This window comes from Microplitis demolitor, chromosome 6, assembly GCF_026212275.2.
Source record: "Microplitis demolitor isolate Queensland-Clemson2020A chromosome 6, iyMicDemo2.1a, whole genome shotgun sequence".
Classification (NCBI taxonomy): Eukaryota; Metazoa; Arthropoda; class Insecta; order Hymenoptera; family Braconidae; genus Microplitis; species Microplitis demolitor.
The window spans coordinates 22,307,263-22,329,476 of record NC_068550.1 but is presented as its reverse complement, the minus strand read 5'-3'; the positions used below and the strand labels follow the sequence as shown (position 1 = coordinate 22,329,476).

At 32.3% G+C, this 22,214-nt stretch overlaps 1 protein-coding gene across 1 annotated transcript; it reads left to right on the top strand.

The window, feature by feature from the left end:
* Nucleotides 1-8,503, top strand: LOC103573726 (dihydropyrimidine dehydrogenase [NADP(+)]). The gene is made up of 2 exons (XM_053739760.1): nucleotides 1-463; nucleotides 4,109-8,503. Exons 1-2 carry the CDS (start codon nucleotides 419-421, stop codon nucleotides 7,118-7,120), a joined length of 3,057 nt encoding a protein of 1,018 aa, XP_053595735.1. The 5' UTR covers nucleotides 1-418; the 3' UTR covers nucleotides 7,121-8,503.
* Nucleotides 8,504-22,214: the final 13,711 nt, after the last annotated feature.

Here is a 22,214-nt window from a genome sequence, read left to right as displayed (position 1 = left end):
TGTAATTTAGATTATGCTAACGTTCTCAGTGCTGACAAAACATTCTTTTAGTATATTACATGTCTACGTATTTTAATAATTTTTAATTTCTTATTAAATAGTGTAATGTTTTAAGTTACAATTAACATCTAAATTGTGATAATTTTTGTTGGATTAATTGTTCTTACGAAAATTTTGATGTCATTGGATATGGCTATAATATTTAAAATAAGATAAACATTATTATGGGACTTGTTTAAATGTCATAGTAAAATACATTTTTTTTTCATTAAAAAAGTTATTTGAACTAACATGCGAGTGAGCTGTGTTAATGTACTGAGATAGTTAAATATCTTATTATTTAGTTTTTTAAAAATATAATCGACCTATCACTTAAATAATTTTGTAATCACTAAAATAATTTTTAAGAAATATAACAATGACGGCATTTTTAGAAGTCAGTAAAGATTTACCGGATATTGAAGTAAGTATTAAACTTTTTACAATAAATCTGATGAACAAAACTATTAAAAATATAAAAATTTTTAATTTATTGGTTGCTGTATGGAGAGAAATTTATGTTAACAATTACAATTTATTTTAAAAATGGTTTCTGTATCGTATGGTAACAGGCTTTTATTAGGTGTACAAAAAAGTTCTACCCGTTTTTCAAAGATGGAGTTATCTAACAGCTATTTATAGGTTAGCTATGAATACGTATATGTACATGCACAGCTGTTTGTACTCTTTAAATTCATCAAACTTTTAATATATTAATCTTCGATATATATATTTTTTTATTAAGTTAAAAATGGAAGTAAGTAATGAGCATATCCGCCATTGTCTTTTATATGAATTTCATCAAGGAAAAAGTGCTGCTGAAGCTCAAAGAATAATCTGTGCAACTTATGGTGACAGTGTTATTGATGACAGTACTTGTCGAAGATGGTTTCGGAAATTCACAAACGGAGATTTTAATTTAAATGATAAACCACGCTCTGGAAGACCTTCAACAATCAGTGACGAGAAATTGGAAGAATTACTGAATCAAGATTCTGCACAAACACAACAAAAACTTGCGAAAAAGTTAAACGTTACTCAACAAGCTATTTCTGAAAGATTACATGCTTTAGGTAAGATTCAAAAAGAAGGAAAATGGGTACCTCATGAATTAACTCCAGAACAACGAGAGAGACGAGTTGACACCTGCCTGTCGTTGCTTTCACGACATAAAATAAAAGTTTTTTGTGGAAACTTGTAACAGGGGACGAAAAGTGGGTTTACTATGAGAATCCTAAACGTCGAAAACATTGGGTAGACCCAGGACAACCAACGACATCAACACCAAAACGTAATGTTTTTGGGAAAAAAATATTGCTTTGTATTTGGTGGGATGAGTGGGGCGTGCTATATTATGAGTTACTCAAACCAGGAGAAACCGTTACTGGAGAACGCTACAGTTGTCAATTAAAAAAATTAGCAGATGAAATCAACAGTAAAAGACGATTTGCGGGACAAAAACCTCGACCAGTGATACTGCAGCATGATAACGCCAGGCCTCATAGAAGTTCAATCGTCCACCACACTATAAATGATTTACAGTGGGAAGTTTTACCGCACCCGGCGTATTCACCAGACCTTGCACCGTGTGATTTTCACCTATTCCGTTCATTGCAAAATTACTTGGCTGACAAACACTTACAAAATGAAAACGAAATGCAAAAAACAATTGATGATTTCATTTCGACAAAAGATCAAGCCTTTTATCGCCGTGGGATCCATCAGTTGCCTGATCGTTGGCAAAGGGTAGTAGATGCTGATGGTGGTTATTTTGATTAAAATTTGTATTTTATTTAAAATTTTTAAATATATTTTTTTTTGACAAAAAACGGGTAGAACTTTTTTGTACACCTAATAAAAAGATCAATTATAGTAATGGCACCCATACGAATAAAGGAAACCATTGTTATCTATATGAATTTTATTACCGTACGCCATGGGAATAGTTCTTATAAAATTATGGTAATAGTTCCTACATCATTATAGTAATCGTTTCCATACTGCTTTGGTAATGGTTACCATCTACTGCGATAAACGCTACCTTATATTGGTAATTATGATAATGATTCCCATAATTTATGGTGAACTTACTATGATATTATAGTGATGGTTACCAAAAGTTTATATTTATAACTACCATGATACTATCCCGAGTCGAAATCTGAAGTGTTTTACCAACGTCCCGAGCGTCTCAAGTCTGATTCCAACGTCTTGAACTTTACAAACGTATCTCCAACGTCTCGGACGTTGCAAATGTAAAACCATTGTTTTAAAAGCATTGCAACCATGAACTGGTTCAGGCTGGAGTACCAAAGGCACTGATGAAAGGGCTTAGATTTTTTGTTGTGAGGGAAGGGGGGAGGGGGATGAGCAGAAAAATAATGATTAAAAAATCCACTTGGTTCAGGCCGGAGTAACAAGGGCACTAGTTCTCAGATTGTTTGATGGTGGAAGGGCTGAGATCATTTGGGAGGAGGAGAGGGCGGAAAAATACTGAGTGAAAAATCCAACTAGTCCAGGCTGGAGTACCAAGAGATCTAGCTGTCAGATTGTTCTATAACGGAAACGCTTAGATATCTTTCTGCTCTGCCCCCCCCCTCTCCTCTCCCCACAAAAACATCTAAGCCCTTTTATCATTTTACAACCTGATAGCTAGTGCCCTTGGTACTCCAGCTTAAACCAGTTCATAGTTGCAATGCTTTTAAAACATTGATTTTACATTTGCAACGTCCGAAACGTTGGAGTTACGTTTGTAGTACTCAAGACGGAATCACACTCGAGACCCTCGAGACGTTGGAATAACACTTGAGATGCTCGAGACGTTGGAAAAACACTTCAGATTTCGACTCGGGATAGTAATATTTACCCCTATATCATAGTAATGATTACCATAAAATGTTATTGACCATTACCATGATATTTGGGTAACTATTACCATATATTATGGTAACCCTGATTGAAATTTTTCGAAATTTTCTCTGAAAAAAGGTTTTAAAGACTTTTTCAAAGTTCTAAAGATATTTTCAGAGAACTTTTTGAAAAATTTCCACCAGGAAACTACATGTATTACCATATATTAGGGTAACTATTACTAATACTATTACAAGGTACAGATTATCATAAAAGTTAGAAACTCCTCATAGTATGGGAATCATTACCATAATAATATGGAAATGTTTACCATAATGTCATAGTAATCATTGTTATATGATTATGGTAACCATGACCAAAATTTGGAGTAACAATTACCATAAGATCATGGTAATCGTTACAATGGTATAATGGTATTGTCTATCCTAATATTATAGCAATAAATACCATATCATCATGGTAACCATTATTATGATGTTATGGTAACGATAATCGTAACATTTGAAAATTCCTTACATTTCCGGAATTATGACTACAATAATACGGCAATGGTCACCATATTATCATAGTAATTGTTACTATGATATTATAGTAATTATTACCATACCCTTATGGTAACCATTACCATGATGTTATGATGACGATTACCGTTACATTTAAAAATTCCTCATATTATGGAAATCGTTGCCATAATTTATCAGAATCATTACCATAATATTATGGCAACGTTTGTCATAGTATTGAAGGAACGATTAATATAGTAGTATAGGAATGCTTACCATAATATTATGGGTACATTTCACTTATTGTATGAGAGCGGTTACCATAATGTATAAAGCTTAATTCTATACGTACCGAGGAACCGTTCCAATGTAGATATAGGATGTATGACTATGTGACTATGGGAACTATCCCCATGAGTATTGTAATTAATACCATAATTCAATAACCATACGATATTGGAACTTTTACAATAATTTTATAGGAATTCTATCCTATAAGAATTAAATCTATATTGATAAGAATGGTTTCCATAATTCCAAGACATTATTACGATCAAGATATGAGTTGATATTTTAGACAAGCACTAAGGATGGTTGCAATAACTTTCTCTCTGTGTGTATTATAATATTAGTTTTTATCTTAAGAATTCTTACTGGAGATTATCTTTTTTTCAAGTGTAATTTTATTTTTTCAGAGTTTGTTGAACTTAAATCCAAAAATAAAACCTTATACAAATTTTGTACCATCTTCTGAAACGAAGAAAAACAAACGTCATTGGAAACGTAATAATAATTTGAATTGTAACTCATGTCTAAAAAATAATTTTGAGGATATCAAACATACAACATTGAGTGAACGTGGCGCGCTCAAAGAGTCAGCAAGATGTTTAAAGTGTGCAGATGCGCCGTGTCAAAAGTCTTGTCCAACTCAGATCGACGTAAAGTCGTTTATAACATCAATATCGAATAAAAATTACTATGGTGCCGCTAAAACAATCTTATCAGATAATCCATTAGGTCTTACATGTGGCATGGTTTGTCCGACGAGTGATCTTTGTGTTGGTGGGTGTAATTTAGCCGCCACCGAAGAGGGACCAATTAATATTGGTGGGTTACAGCATTTTGCTGTAGATATTTTCAAAAAAATGAATATCCATGCAACTAGAGTACCTGGTCAGTATGTTGAATATTCAGACACGAAAATAGCGCTTTTAGGGTGTGGTCCAGCATCAATATCATGTGCAACGTTTCTAGCCCGATTAGGCTACACTGATATCAAAATATTTGAAAAGGAAAATTATCTTGGTGGCTTAAGTTCATCAGAGATACCACAATATCGTTTGCCGTATGACGTAGTCAATTTTGAAATTCAACTGATTCAAGATTTAAAAGTTAAGATTGAATGTAATCGAATGCTTTCAGTGGATGATTTGACTATTGAAAAACTTAAAGACTCTGGTTATAAAGCTATTTTCTGTGGAATAGGTTTACCGGAAGCTAAAGTAACTCCAATATTTGAGGGATTAACACAAGAAATGGGTTTCTACACTTCAAAAATTTTCTTGCCTTTAGTGTCAGGTGGCAGTAAGCCTGGATTGTGTGGATGTAAATCAAAACTGCCTAGTCTTTATGGTAACGTTATCGTTCTTGGAGCAGGTGATACGGCATTCGATTGTGCAACATCAGCATTTAGGTGTGGAGCAAAAAAAGTATTCGTGATATTTCGAAAAGGATTTACAAATATCCGTGCGGTACCAGAAGAAATGGAGTTGGCACGTGAAGAAAAGTGTGAATTTATTCCATTCCATTCACCAAAACAAGTCATTGTAAAAGGTAATAAAATAGTAGCCATGGAATTTTATCGCACTGAACAAAATGATAATGATGAATGGATAGAAGATGAAGATCAATTAATACGCATAAAAGCGGATTTCATTATTTCAGCATTTGGATCTGGATTATTCGATCCTAAAATTAAGGATGCAATGTATCCTATTAAGTTCAATAAATGGGGATTGCCAGATGTTGAAACAACTACCATGAAAACATCCGTTCCCGGTGTATTTTGTGGTGGAGATCTAGCTGGTGTAGCACAAACTACTGTAGAATCTGTGAATGATGGGAAAATAGCAGCTTGGTACATCCATAAATACATTCAAGAGTCGCATGGTTTGACGGTACCAAAAACTCCGCAATTGCCAAAATTTCATAGCTCAATAGATGATATCGATATTAGTGTAGAAGTATGTGGAATCAAATTTGAAAACCCATTCGGCTTAGCTTCAGCACCTCCTGCAACAACGAGTGCCATGATACGAAGATCTTTTGAAGCCGGTTGGGGATTTACTGTTACAAAGACCTTTGGATTAGATAAAGACCTTGTGACAAATATATCACCCCGAATTGTCAGAGGGACCACTGCTGGACATCATTACGGGCCAGAACAAGGGAGTTTTTTGAATATTGAATTGATATCGGAAAAAACTGCTGCCTATTGGTGCCGCAGTATTACGGAACTCAAGAGAGATTTTCCTACGAAAGTTATTATAGCAAGTATCATGTGTTCTTTTAATCAAGCAGATTGGACCAAGCTAGCTCAACAAGCAGAAGCTGCTGGATCAGATGCTCTAGAACTCAATCTTTCATGTCCACATGGAATGGGTGAATCGGGGATGGGTTTAGCTTGTGGTCAAGATCCACATTTGGTTCGGGAAATCTCAAAATGGGTGAAATCTGCTGTAAAGATTCCAGTTTTTGTGAAGCTCACACCAAATATTACGGATATTGTGACCATTGCGATGGCTGCATATGAAGGAGGTGCTGATGGTGTATCTGCAATAAACACAGTTTCAGGATTGATGGGCTTACGAGCAGATGGAACTCCTTGGCCTGCCATCGGAAGTGCAAAAGCTACAACTTATGGTGGAGTATCTGGAAATGCAACAAGACCGCAAGCGTTACGCGCAGTTTCTAGTATTGCTAAAAAAATTCCGGGGTTCCCAATTCTTGGGATAGGTGGTATTGATTCTGCTGATGTTGCGTTACAGTTTATTTACTGTGGTGCTTCAGTTGTTCAAGTTTGTAGTGCAATACAGAATCAAGATTTTACATTGATTGACGATTACACTACTGGTTTGAAAACTTTGATATATTTATCGGCTTTAGAACACACCAAACATTGGGATGGACAGAGTCCGCCGACTTTTAAGCATCAAAAAGGAAAACCAGTTTTGTTACATCCGCTAGGTAACCACGTTCCGTACTTTGGAGAATATCAAATTATGAGAGAAAAAGCAATAGCAAAGATGCGTATGGATTCAGATCCCTTGAAGACATCGGAAAGTGAATATGAAATGAAGAATGGAAAATCTGAATTAACTGTAGGCCCAATATTAAAAATCAAAGATTTAATCGGTAAAGCATTACCAAATATTGTTAATTACAAACAGTTGGATAACAAAAAACAAGTTGTTGCTCTGATTGACGATGATTTATGTATCAACTGTGGGAAATGTTATATGACTTGTGCTGACTCAGGGTACCAGGCAATCGAATTTAATTCTGATACCCATATTCCAAAAGTGAACGACGATTGTACTGGATGTACTTTGTGTTTATCGGTTTGTCCGATTATTGATTGTATTACTATGGTACCCAAAACCATTCCGCATGTTATAAAACGAGGTATATACGTCAATAATAGTTAATGGTAAGACTTAAATAGAGCAAAACTTTGTTGTTGTAAAATTATCAATTAAAATCGTTCTTACAAAAAAAAAAAAAATAAATAAAATAAAATAAAATAAAATAAAATAAAAACTAACTGTGACAAATAACATACATTACATTTTTTTGTATTTTGAACTATACTAACCTTTAATATTAAAGAAAACTAATAGAGATTATAGAACCGGGTTCTGTACCATTTAAACCGAAGAAATTTCAACCAAACGACACTTCAACCGTGGACACTTCAACGAACGACAGTTCAACCTAGCGACATTTCAACTGAAAACGATGAAATCAAACATTTAAACGAAAACTTATAAATTTTAACATGTACAGTATCATATAAAAACGACAAAATATCCACAACAACACATATGCTTGAAATCGTACTGTGCCTTTTTTTCACATATTTTGAGTGGGTATTATTTTGGAAATAGATCAACATATATGCTTGGAATGGTACAGCACCCGTTTATCAAAAACCAAGAATTGTTTTTTCTTTGGATATTCTATCGCGGATATTTTGTCGTAGATATTTGATCAGGAATTTTTTGACGGTTAAAATGTCGCTAGGTTATACTATCGTTCGGTTAAAGTGTCGTGATTGAACTGTTGAGGTTGAACTGTCTGCAGTTTAATAGTCGCGGTACCATAGAACTGTAGTCATTCGAAAATTTTATTGTGAATGACTTATAGTAGTGATATTTTTTCCAATTATTCAAATTTTTGTCAGTAAGTAAATAAAATTCGAAGACAAATCTATAAGATAGCTTTTGATTACTTTAAAAAAGTAAGCTCGCCATTAATTAAAAACTGAATATTTAAAAACTGATTTGAATTATTTAAAAATTGACGAATAATTATGGATTTCAAATCGGATAGTTATACTCGATTAGATTTGACCAAGATTTACACACCTCTAATACACATAGATAAATTCGTCGTTTTCGCAAAAAATTTCCCATATAAACTCGGTAAACTCGTCATAATTTAAGGTAAAATGACCGTATTTTATGTTTGAATCAACTACAGCAAATCTATCTTAAACTAGATTATTTTACCATAAAGACAGTGTTTAACCATAAATTATGATAAATTCAGTTCAATTTTACGGGAAAATCAGTACAAGCCTGTGATTTTTGTGTTTTAACCGAATTTACTGTCTTAACGTAAATTGGATTAATCAGGATTATAGAATAGCTTTTGAAAGATTATAATCTATTTTTATTATTATTTTTTTTTTAATTCAGAATGTATATCTTTAGTAAGCTTAACTTTGTATTTATCAATTTAATTATTACCATTATATCACATAACGGATAGATTCCAATAAAATATAATTGAATTTAATATCATTAAAATTACAGAATATTCAAAAAAAAAAATCACAATACTAGTAAATTTTTACCAGTTAAAGAAATCTTTGCATATAAATATTGTAAAAAGTGTATTGAATAATAAATGAGTATAATATTGTATCATAATAATATAACAACTTTTTGGAAAATAGCTTTTCTATTTCCTTTTAATTTACTTAATTTTTACAGGTGAGGTATAAAATTTATCAATATCTCTGTTCGGTTGGAAATTGCGTATTGTCTTGAAACAATACCAATATTCAGATTTCGAACTCATCAATTCACATCATAAATATTAATTACAATATATAATCATCCCTGGTGGATTTGTTTACGGAGGTTAATGGTAAGTTACCGAGAATAACTGAGAGAACTTACTGTAAATTACCACAAATCACCGCAATTTACCGTAAATTACCGCAATTCATCGTAATTAAGGGTATAATCAACGTTATCGTTGTGATTTATCGCGAATCCCTGTTATTTTACCATAAATCATGGTAAATCACGGTAAATCCAATCCACCAAGGAATCATTAATCTCATGGTCGGTTAATAGTTACCGATCAAAAAAAAATTAATCTATTTAAATTATAAGAGATTATAATTCTCTGAACCTAAGTTACCTCTCGCAGATTTGAATTACAATGGAAACACCGTGGAAGTGTGAACAACGTGGATCCACCGTGGGTTTGTTCCATGTTACCACCATGTATACACAGTGTATCCACTGTGACTACGAGGTGTATCCACCGTGATTCCACGGTGGCTTTACCACCGTGTATGCATCGTGTTTCCACTGTGATTACGCGAAGTATCTACCGTGATTCCACGGTGACTTTGTGCGATATCACCACCGTGGTTCCACGTTATATCCACTGCCTAATCACAGTAAAAACACCGTGTACACACGGTGGTAAAGCCACCGTGGAATCACGGTGGGTACACCGCGTAATCACAGTGGTAAAATGGAACAAACCCACGGTGTTTCCACCGTGATTCAAATTTACGAGGGTACTCAGAACAGAATATTCTTTCGTTTCCTGGACTCAAACTTACACACGTAAAGTGAACGAAGCTGCATAAGCGAACGTATACCGTAAACGCCTGCACCCTCGATGGACCTGGATAGTATAGTTATCGAAAAATATCAACATCTCATTATTAAAATATTTTAAATAATTTGTTGTCACGCCATTGCAATGTTTTCGATAATGATTGATCAAATTCGTACTTGACGCATCTTCTATAAATGATCCTAAGTTAGAAAATAAATGAATTGAATTGTTATGTCCAATAGGAATGAATTATTTTTATATAATCATTTTTGAAAATTATCTTACCCGTCATATTTCAGACATCGCTTGATTGGATGATCATAAATGAAACACGATGGTGATAAAAAGTTGAAATATTTCGTTCCTACTTTATATGAAACAGGTGACGATACATTTTTCAAACAATTGTAGAATATATCATCGCACGAACATGCAGATCTACACATAAAAATTAATAATTATAAGTAAAATCACAATACCTCACACTTGTTGAAAACTAAGAATCTTTATATTCGGGGCAAAATGGGCCCCCAAAAAAAATTTTAATATATAATTTTTTTTTATCACTTCTACGTTTTCGAGTTTTTTTTCCATATATTTGTAATCAATATGCTCCAAAAATAAAAAAAAAATTAAAATTTAGGACATGGGCCCTCAAAAAAATTCACTGAAATTCGATTGTTATTTTATTTCATCTTAATGGTGTGTTACATCAAGGGAAGAAAGTAGGATATTCCAAACCAAGTGTGTAATTATTTACCCGAGTCGAAGGCAAGGGTCGCAAACACTCAGATTGAGATTTCCTACTTTCCTCCGTGGTGTGTATACGACTTTTCACCAGATCTTCACCTGAAAGTTAAAATTTTTGGCTCTGTTCGTGGGAAGAATGGCGCATGTGTAAATTTTTATCATTTGTTTTCTCATAAAAGAAAAGAGGACGACTTTCTTTCCTCTAAACAGAGAAGGAATTTAAAGTTTCGGTGCAAGTATGGTAAAAACGCTAATTAATAAATTCCTTTGATCTGGAAAATTCTGTCACGATCCATTCCAGTTCCATTCACGATATCAACTGCATTCTGAAATGCGTTGTGAGGAACTTGGAGCAGTTTTTGCCTCTACTGTTAACGTGTGCTACAGCTGCTGGGGCTTGAAATGAAGTTCAAGATGAGATTTATGAGTTTGATATGAGGGTCAGCTTAGTTGCATGAAGTATTTGAGTATGAAATGAGGAGCAAAACCCAACAATAGTGTAAAATGGGGGTCAAAATTTTGACTGTGTAGTAAAAGTATATTTTATCAAATAAATATATTACCGAGTAAATGGGCCATTATTATTGAGCGGTCCCAAATGGCTACCTGCCGCAATGCTAGGTTTGCAATGATCGTGTTGTCGACAACAAATATCAGTTTTCCAAAATATTCCTAAGTCAGATTCATGTTTAGCTATAGATCCATCACCGCACCATTTAGTACCTTAGAAAAATAATAATCAGTTAGGAAATATAAAATCAGTTGACCCTGTGAGCCAACCCTAGAACTTGTCGCTGTTTTCAAGCTTAAAGTTACTATTTGTAGATTTTTGAATTCTTCGCGCTTCTCAGCAGAAGGTCGAAAATTTCTCACGAAAAAAAAGGTTGAACCTGATTAGATATATGCATATGTTCATAACTTACCTGGCATAATAGCATGAAAAGGAGCTTCTACAATAGAATAAATTTCATTTATCGCATTCACCCCATAACTGAATAACTTTCTTGATTTAATGTTATTGTTATTATTATTAAAAATATTTTGACTGCCAGAAAAACATATTTGCTCCTCTATGATCCAAATTAGAAAAACTACAGCTATTTGTTGATTAAGAATCTATAATAAAAAAATAGTTTTTTTTATGATTGATAATATGAACAATAATTTTTAGCTCCAAAAATCAGAACTAAATATATAATATTAATAATTAAATTATTTTGAAAAAAATAAATCAATTCAATACCTTCTTTACTTTCATTAGATATTTTGTTTGTTATCCTAATTAGTAGAATAATAAAGAAAAAATAGTTGTCCAGACTTAGGAATTAAATTTATTTAAATACAACAACAGAAAAATGTTTTATTCACATGTATGAAACTGAAGTCATAATCTCAGTCAAAATAAAAATGGTATGAATTATAAATGTTCTGACATTCATATTATATATTATCCAAACGTAGTTAACATAAATGCCCACGTAATTATGATTTAATTTTTGATTTATGTAGGTCAAGCTATTACAATTGATATTTTCTTACACATGTGCTATTATTTATCCAATAAATTTAGTCTTTTACACAGTAAAGTGTCAACTTGACGGTTGTCAAGCGTAAATTATAAATACAAAATTATACATGCATGATTTATTTGTTTGAGCTCCATTAATAAATACTCATATTCAATCTCACACAAATGACAGCCAATTACATGATTCTGTAATGAATAAGGCTATTGACATTTGTTAAATTGACTAATTTGGAATGAGGTCATAATGTTGAATAAAAATTTTAAAAAAATTTGAAATTCGCACGGTTTTATAAAACTTGACCAGGCCATTTTCAGTATAAAATTTTATAAAAACATTTTTTCCCTGATGGAAATGTTTTTTTTAATAATGTTTATGGTTTTCAACATACCTATTATGGGAATGATATATATCATACGAAAAGTATACAAATAAATTATCCTTGGAAAACTCTTTTTATAAAATTTTGAGAAATTTTCTTTATTGAATTTTCTAAAATTATTTACAGAAAAGAGCCTGGTAAAAATTGTATAGAATTTTATTAAAACTAATAATATCCTATATAAAGTAGTTATTTTTTGAAGAAAAATTGGATCATGAAAAAAAAAAAATTCCAATTAGATTTTATACATGGAGAGAAATTTATGATAACAATTAGAATACATTACGAGAATGGCTGTTATAGAAATTGCACCTATACAAATTATGGTATCCAATCCCATTTATATAGTTTTTATTGCTCAACGATATAGAAACAGTTCCTATGTCATAAAGATCCCAGAAGGGATTTTGACTCTCTTTAGAGGGCGCCAGACCAAGTACGTGCCACCCTCTTTGTGGGTTGTAGGACCATTACACCAACCGTTAGCAGTACCCACGTGTTCTGCACTATGTAACACGTGGCAATTCTGCAGTTACAGGAAGCCAATAGGCACCACTGCGCGGGTAAGACCAACTCTTCAGACTGTCAAAAAAGCCTAAGGAATACTAGCCCGTACACAATTGATAATTAGTCGGTGATGATTCAGGACAATCTTTTGTAGCTGCTGTCTCTTTATTTCCTGAGATGGTAGCAGTGTTTGGCCCAAAAAGAGGTTGGACTCGTGGTAGCTAGCGGTGAGGCACCCAAATGCAATGCATGCCTGAAGGGTGAACGCTAATATGAGCTTATGCTCACATTTCGCTTTTATAATATTATGGTAGAAGATAGGGCTTAACGCAGCGCGTGCATGCCCAAAAGGCTTCCGGCCGGCGGAGACGGACCTAGATCCCGTTACATTAATTAAATTATGTCATTAAGATAATCATTTCCATATATTATGGTAATCATTAGCATAATAGTACAGAAACAATTACTGTAACATGATGGACGCGCTTTTCATTATAGTCACCTACGTTATGCAGAATATCACGCCACAGTTGGAGAACCTATTGTAGCAAAAGAAGATTAGTTGATAAACTAAGAAATTTGTATTGTCATTTAGGGGACAGCGAAAGAAAGAAGACAAACAAAGAACCAATTGGCATCAATAAATATATTATCAACATATTCTTGTGTTTGATTGGTCATACACATATAACTATTAAATGAAAAATTGTAGTTCTCACATTGATATCTACCTCATCAAATAAGGTTATTTACATACAACCAGCGATAATTCATTTAGAAAAAAAATGGATTGTCTCTCAATTCTACTCTCTTCTTTGCACTGGTATCTACTCGATATTGAAGACATCTTAATTGCAAGATCCTATTTTTCAAGAAAAAAAAAAAACATTTATATTAATATGTAAAACATGTACACTATATCGATGGTTTATGAAAAGAACTAAATCTGTAGTTTTAAGTTTAATTTGCATCGATTAATGTTAAAATTGACTCTTTTTCATATTATTTGAAAATTGTCAAACATAAGATAATGCGGTTTGTCTATTAAGCCATCGATATGCAATATAATCGACTACCCATTATAAGCTCGGTTTGGGGGACGTAGGGAACTTTTTCCGTACATTTAGCTTTGTTGTCGACTATCCCCTATAAGCAACTTTTGGTTTATATCAGATTGATAAAGAATCAGTGTTAAAAAGGAGCTAATACCGTCGCGATTTTCAGCGCTGGTCAATAAATCGATCGCCACAAATGACCGCTGTGACGATCAACCCATGGGACAACCATACCCGGTTTTTTATAATACATGACCACAACCATGAACAATAAATTATATTTTAAGATTGATTCAATTATTCTCCGTTGAACATAGAACTTACATTGAGATCTTTAATTTGTCGATTTTCCTTATTGTAAGGTTATAATTTAGACACTTTTAACGGAGGCTTATAACGGGCTGTTTGGCACGAAACTCCTTAGAGTGGTTGAGCGAGGAAAGCTGTCTGTACTCAGTAACTGCCGTTTGAGAGGTGGAGGTTTATGTTGGGTAGTCGTCTGAATATAAAAATCAAATCATTTAATATTACCCTTGATATCTAACGCAGTACATTTTCGGATGATCATAAACGTAGCATTTTGGACGTAAAAAATTGAAGTATAATTTTCCAAGTTTATGTGCTAGAATCGTTCTAGCTCTTCTTAAGCACGTATAAAAATCACGTTCACAAGGACAAACGGACCTATAAACAATTTGAACTTATTCTTTATATTACATTTAGTGTTATTAATATGACTGTCTAATAAAAATATCAATAAATTCTTATAGCTGTATATATAAGGCTCATAGAACTTTTGATTTATAAATTATCTAGAAATTATTTATTCTCATGAAATCTATAAAAATTTATTAGATTTATTTAAGCCTTAATAGATATCAACAAAAGTAAAAAAAAAAATTAACATCTTCAAACAGCTTTTCAAATTTATTAGTATTACTTTCCCAAATATTTAGTAACGATCTCTTGCTTAGCATCCATGTCTAACATTTCATTGCTATAATTTAATCTACATAATTCATGTCCTCGGCAACATGCATCAGTTACGAAAAAACTACCAAGATCATTATCGTTAATCGCTACATTTCCAACGCCACACCATAAAGTTCCTGAAAACCAGAAAAAAAGATGTAGATGGGATCAAACCGAATTGCTTAGATTATACAGTTCTAGTATATATAGGGGGGGGGGGGTTAAAATGGGCTTACATTTATATTACAAGCTTTTTTCTCAGGGGGGCCATTTGACCCCTCTCCGTTACATGCATATATTTAACGATGAGTTTGTAGTAATATTAATAATATAGTAGTGTTAAATTTTATACAGCAACTAAAAATGACTGAATAGTTTATATTTTTTTGGAGGCAGATCGATAAAATTTACAACTTCTACACAGAGAAAAAAATATAGTAAATTTTACTAAAAAATATAAGAATAATTAGTAAATTTGGATAGCATTCTTGAAACGCTTATGTATTGTATGAAAAATTAATAAACAGATAAGCATATTTTACAAGTCATTTAGTAATTTCTCATATACTGACTATGGAAAATCTCCTATATTGCATATTAATTTTTAGTAATCTTTAGTAAATTTTACTATCCCTGTTTAGTAAATTTTACTGTACCAGAATGGAAAAATATAAAATTAAACTTTTATTAGCTTTTAACTTTTTATTATTATTGCTATCATTTTGATTATTATTGTTATTTACGTGATCTGTATTGGTGTTGGTGTCGATTTTTGTTTTTTAAAAAATCACTTGTTTCATTCGAGATTCGAACCCTGATCTCCCGCGCGCGAGTCCTTTCCTATGTCTGACGGCCCGATATCTCCTTTGAACAAAAGTTTCAAAACTTGTAATACATATTTGTGTATGCTATCCCCACCAACTTTTAATTTTATCTATACACAGTAGAACTTACTATACAGATAGTAAAAAAATATAATCGTGCTAGCAAAAAATACATTGCATAGTAATTTTTAATATTTCGTATGTAACAAATCCTACATTGTATTAGAAAATTTACTTTCTTAAATTTGTATTTATTAACAGTATTTATAGTAAAATTTACTATACAAATAGTCAAAAATATAATCGTCTTAGAAAAAAATACATTGCGTATAGTAATTTTGAATATCTTATTATGTAATTATTACTAACTAGTAAATTTTACCAAACGTTTAGTAATAATTACAATACAGAATGCATTTTTTCATATCTGTTAATAAATTTTACTACAGTATTGTAATTTTTACTATACTTTTTTCTCCGTGTGGAGATAGCCTATACGAATATGTATTGTAAGGTCAGAGACCTTCGTTCAAAAGGGACATTGGTCCGACAGACTAAGCACAGGAGTTGCACGTGAGAGATCAGGGTTCGAATCTCGGCCAAGTCAAGGAATTTTTCACAAACTACAATTGACCATAATAATAACGATCAAAAAAATATATAATAATTTTATTTACCTGGAAAAATTAATTCACGTTTTTTATGAAAATGCAATGGCTGAATTACAGTTACATTGTTATGAAATCCTTCAATTCGGTAATTTAACTGTGAATAAGGGGTTAAATTGTTCAATAATGTTTCATGTACGAATTCTATGGCTGAATATCTCGATAACATCGGGATAATAATTATGAAACATACATATGGTCTACAAAAAATTACCATGTTTACGTATTAATTACTTGTTATGTGAAAAGAAAATGATACCACCTATTATAGTAGAATAATACGCTCGGATGTTGATAAAGATTATAAATTTCTACTAGAAGAACTATATTTCATAGCCATAATTTATTTCAAGCGCAAAATATGACATACAATTGCACAATTTCTCATCAGAAAACACTTATTTATAACGGAAAGAAAAAACAATTACATCATAGTCCTCGGGTTTTAATCTCGCTATCGCAATGCAGAATTGATGTTGAAACAAAGTCACTGAACAGTGACTTATAATGTTTTGCTCTCTGAGAAATCACTATATTAATCTTCACTAATTAATAATATATTCACTAAATAATATTATTCAGTATAAAATAATACTCAATTAACTTATTTTCTTATTTATTTATGTAAACTAAAAACGACTAGGTTAAGGTTAACTCCATAACAGCTGTTTGTATACACTCCACGCATCAACAAACACAATAGCACTTTTACGGAAACCTCCGAGCTGCACCGATCAAACTCGATTTCTCAAATTCTAACCTCACTTTACTTAAGTGATGAGAAAATATCTCACAGAGTTAATAAAATTTGTTTTATTTGACTATGATTTAAACCGATTAAAATAAAAATACTGAAATCTGAAGTCATTTCATTTCAAATTAAAAAATTAATTCAAGTTATTAGTGAGCGTGAGAGAAAAGCTCATAGAGGAAGGGTAATAAAAATAAAAAGAACCATAATTAGAAAAAATCAATTTTTTTTATTTTACTCTGTATACATTGAAGAGCAACTGTTTTCAATGAATAGACATTTTGAAGAATTACATATTGAAAACTCAAAATTTTCAGCAACATCATCACTAACAGAATTATACTGTTTTAAGCTTCCGTATTCTTTAATTTCATTCTCTGTTATCATCGCTTTGGACATCCATTCCCAAGTATTATCTACAGCTTCCAACGCAAGCAGTTCCATAAAGTCATTAGATAGTTGACTAACATCCTTGGACGCCATTTTGATGATACTTTCTCCCAACAGTAGATAAAGAAGAATTGATTTTTTCTGACTGCTGGTACCCCAGCGAAATTTGTACCATTCGTACATTCCGTAAGCGTTCTGACAAGCACATCTAGAATTTCTGACGCATTCATGAAATATGTTGTAATCACAGTTCAATGATTTATTACATCCACGATATTCCATCATATTAATCTCAATGATTGGAATCAATGTGCCAATTAGTCCCTGCAACCATTCCTTCTTTTTCTTACCATCAATGAAAATATAAGAGGGGTTAGCAGAAGTGATTGTCGTCTTTACGACCTGTTCCACCTGATCCTGAGGTACGTGTCCTGCATCCCATGGAATACCTGTGCAATTTCTCATGGTCCAGAGATTAATGCTTTTAATCTTAGCAGGCAGTGAATCCCAATGAGATGGAGGTAGAAACAAAGCACAGATCAATGACGGTGATTTATCATCATAGAAATCTCCAACTGCACAGAGTTCTTTCACAATTTTATCTCCACTTGCATTATCCAGAAATGTACAGTCGATAAAAAGCTCCATCGTTCTGTAATTGAACTCAATTATCGATAATTCTGTTGTCAGGTAATGAATAGTGAGTATAAGTTTGAGGTTATACGAACTTTTTCGTCAAATTTGAGGTTATACACTTCACTATCTAGTTGGATTATAGGTTAGGAATGTTTTTAGGTTAGAGCACAAAATAAGCACAATCGACTTTTACAGACTGTTGGGCTCCGAGGAAATAGACTAGGTTATGTAGGCTCATCCCCACTACAGCTTATGAAACTCTAATCAGCGTTAATATTAACCCCCACTACAGCCAACATGATTTTGATTGGTCGATACAAGTCTAAACCTGCACGATGACGTCACAAAGAAGAAAGCTAACCTGTTGATACTTGTAAGATTGTAATATAAATAGAAATTCCTTGGAATTTGACTATATTCAATCGGTCTTATCGCATTCCTTTAGATATCATCAGAATATGACGTCATTGTAGAAGATATTGTTGTCGGTAAATCTTAGCCCCAACACGAACTAATCAGGAAATCTAAACATTAATACAAAGCATTTTACCAAAATTTTCTGAAATTATTAGAAAACAAAAGAAATCTCAAATACACGGAAATTTTCCGTAAAGATCAACAATATAATCAAAGGGTCGGATAGGACCGCTAACTTAACCTCAAAAGTAATGTAATCGAACAGGTATTGTCGGTAAGTTAGAACATACAGTTCCAACAGATCCCAACTGCCAGTAAAATCAAGCCGGTAAGCCAAAGATCTTACGGTCACATAAACATCAGCCGTCGGTAACTGCTTCAATGGTAACTGTGGGCAAGAACTCTTTTTGCTATTATACTATTTATATGATAAACTGCAGTAAATGAGAGCCGGAGGGGCGGAGGAGTTGTTACGTCTAACATGCAAATATTTATATACAATCTCTTATTTCAAGTTACGACACTTAAGTCCTTTCCTCGGGCGACGGAGACCTAATCGTTACGGTTAAAAGTATGAAATAGTAACCAATATGAGGAATTACTCTAAAAAAAAAAAATAATAATAAAAAAAACTAGAACTTACAATTGTTTGTGTAAATTTTCATTCAGCTTCTGTTGTACAATTAAATTGTTGTTGTTAGTTGGAAGATCGTTGTTATTACAAATTATAACCAGGTAGAGACTCCACCTTCAATTTTTATTTGATTTTTACTCCTAGGATGAGTTCGCGAATTAATAATATCTGGAGAGTTGACAACCTCGCAGAGTAATTTCTTAAAACCGACGTGCAATGAAAAAAGTAGGGTGTCGGAGGTTAGGTTCGACTAAGATTCTAACAGACTAAAGATCTTGGGCTAAAGAACCGTGGGTTCATATAGTCCAAAGTTGAGGGGAAATTGTCTTAAGTCAGGGATCGAACCCCCTATTCTTGCAAGTTGTCTCAGCATCTATTTTTATTTTTGGGTCTCTGGTGACGTCTAAACACTGTTCCTCGGTGAGTCGTTTCTCCACGTGCAGTAACCGAGGCCAAAAAAAAGGAGAGAAAAAAAATACTTGTATTTGAATTATCTCTTTTAGAATTTCTACGTTGAGCTATTCTTTTCATATTTTTAAATCGGATATAAGTTATCTGAAAGGGTTGGCATCCCTTTGGGAGGGTAAGAAATCATACAATGTTGCGCCTGAAGATTCCGGAAATGGTCACCTTGGTTGATTAAATATAGACTTGCCCTGAGGGCACTCGTCATCTTGGTTTAATCTTCAAGTTGGCAAATGGAAGGGGGTCCATCTAAAGGGTACCACTCGGTACCAAAAATAGTAAAAGAACTGTAGGGCCCCTACAAGAGCACAAGAAGTGGAGGACTCCGAGGAGCAACATCGTGTTTATTGGGCTAGGAAAGAGTCTTAAGTGGTGGGGTGACCACTGGTCGTAGTCGGGAGCCAATAGAAGAAGAGAATCGTTCCCTGATTAAAAAAAGGGATTTAAAAAGATTCGAAATAAAAAATTTTAAATACTTTTTAATACTTTTGAATCCCTCTTCTTATGGGAATTTAACATTGCAAATCGTTTTAAATCCCTTTTTTTAATCAGGGTTTGGTAGTTAAAATGAGGGCATTTGGTTGGTCGAATAATAGCCTGGTCCCTGCTGGTGCAACGGCACACGTTATCGTGGCTTGACCTCTAGGTCGACGGATGGAAGGGTGACATCTTGAAGGGTACTGCTTAGCATCAGAGGTGATAGGGGAGTCGTTCGGGAATTAAAGCGGATGCTCTTGGTGTGATGTCAGGACCAAGGTTTTATCACTTATGAATCACGTGACTGCGGTCTCAAATGAAAATAAGAAAGAAGAAATTAAAGAGCTAATAATAATAAGGTAAATATCCCAATACCGGAACAAGACCCAATACCGGAACGATTTGATAATCATTATATTATATTCCAACTCGTACGCGATGAAACTAAATAAAACTTTCTTTATTTGAAACCTTAATCTTTCACTTAAAAAATAAGATATAAAATAGATTTTAGAAAATATTTAAAATATGAAAAAAAAAAAAAAAATGTTAATTAGAGCAATAGTCTCGGATTCATGACTTTTTCATGTCTCTTAATGGTTTTGCTAAGAAATCAGTCAATGGTCTTAAGCTTATAGAAAATGCATAGAATTACTTTTCAATAACTTTTTTTTGTATATGCATCTTGAATGACATAAAATTCAAGAAAACATATTAAAAATATGAAAAAAATAGTATTATTATATTAATTTTACTGTTCATCTATTGGTCCACCAAAATGAACCCGTGCCCACTACCGGAACAGCCAATCATATTAATGTTATAGATAGACATTAACGGTGAGTTTTATTGACTGGCTAAATCAAGTACAATATTAATTATTTTTGGAGCCCTAATATTTAATGCAGTATGTATAATTGTTATACGAAATAGATTAAGTATAGATAAACTCTAATTTGAATCATAAAAAATTAATTTTTGTTTTCAGTTTTTTTTTTTAATTATTTTTCTAGTTTAACCTCAAATGATTTATTTTGTTTCTATTCGTTAGTTCAAAATATTTATTTTCATTGAATATTCAATCATTTTTAAATTTTAAATACGTTTTACATTATGGGTGTGATATAGCAGACATCAAACAAATTTAAAATTATTAATAAATCGAGTAAATAATTGATAATATAAAATTAAAAAAAATGCAAATTCAAAAAATTTTGAAATTAATAGTGCTTTTTTTGTAAAAATTATTTTTTTAATTATTTATCTTATTTATTTATAATTTTAAAGTTCTCTGATGCCTGCTACATTCATACTCGTTTTACATTAATATTATTTAATAATTATTAACATTTTCACCATGAATAAATGCAAAAAATAACTTATTTTATTTACTGTTCCGGTATTAGGACAACCGAGTTCCCGTATTGGGACACGGCTATTTCAGCGTTCCGGTATTGGATCTTTTGGGTGTCATAGAAAAAAATTTTTTTTTTATATTAAATTTAAGAAAAATGAACTAATTTGATTATTTTTAAATTGGTAAATGTCTATTCTATATGATGTCATAAATTATTTTGGTTTATAATTTATTTGAATATTTTTAAAACGATAAAAATCAGTCATATACCCTTCGTCGTTCCGGTATTGGGCCATTTACCTTATGAAAGAACGTACACAGATCTCACCGTTCTAGCTCCCACCGCTGCGCGTGTTGTTCCCTCCGTCCTAGAGTAGGGCTGCTGTGGTGACAATACTACCATTTATGTACCGTAATTGTTTCTTATATCGGAGTACGATGAAATTTGATATTTGGATTTCTATGTTCTCCACTCTACTCATAACATAATTATTCTATGTGCATCAATACCCATATACATATACGTGTGCATACTATGTTAGCTATTATATTTTCTTTTGTATATGATCAGTTATATATATTAGCTGACCATTACAAATATATATGTATTTTTTTATATACATATATACGTTCTTTATTTAGTTTTTATATTGGTATACAAATTTCCGTATACATATAAATATATATATACATATATATATATATATATATATATATATATATATATATATACATATCTTCATACCTTCACTCTAAGGGTTTTAGTACATTTATTAATTATTCTTATGTTCATTCATATTTTATAAATAGTTTTTTTTTATCTTATTATTTTTTTGTGGTTTCTAC

Excerpts from the sequence above, each read along its gene's own strand:
- LOC103573726 (XM_053739760.1), top strand. The coding sequence starts at position 419 with ATGACGGCATTTTTAGAAGTCAGTAAAGATTTACCGGATATTGAA. Across the intron at positions 464-4,108 it reads AAGATTTACCGGATATTGAA|AGTTTGTTGAACTTAAATCC; the intron begins GTAAGTATTAAA and ends TTATTTTTTCAG.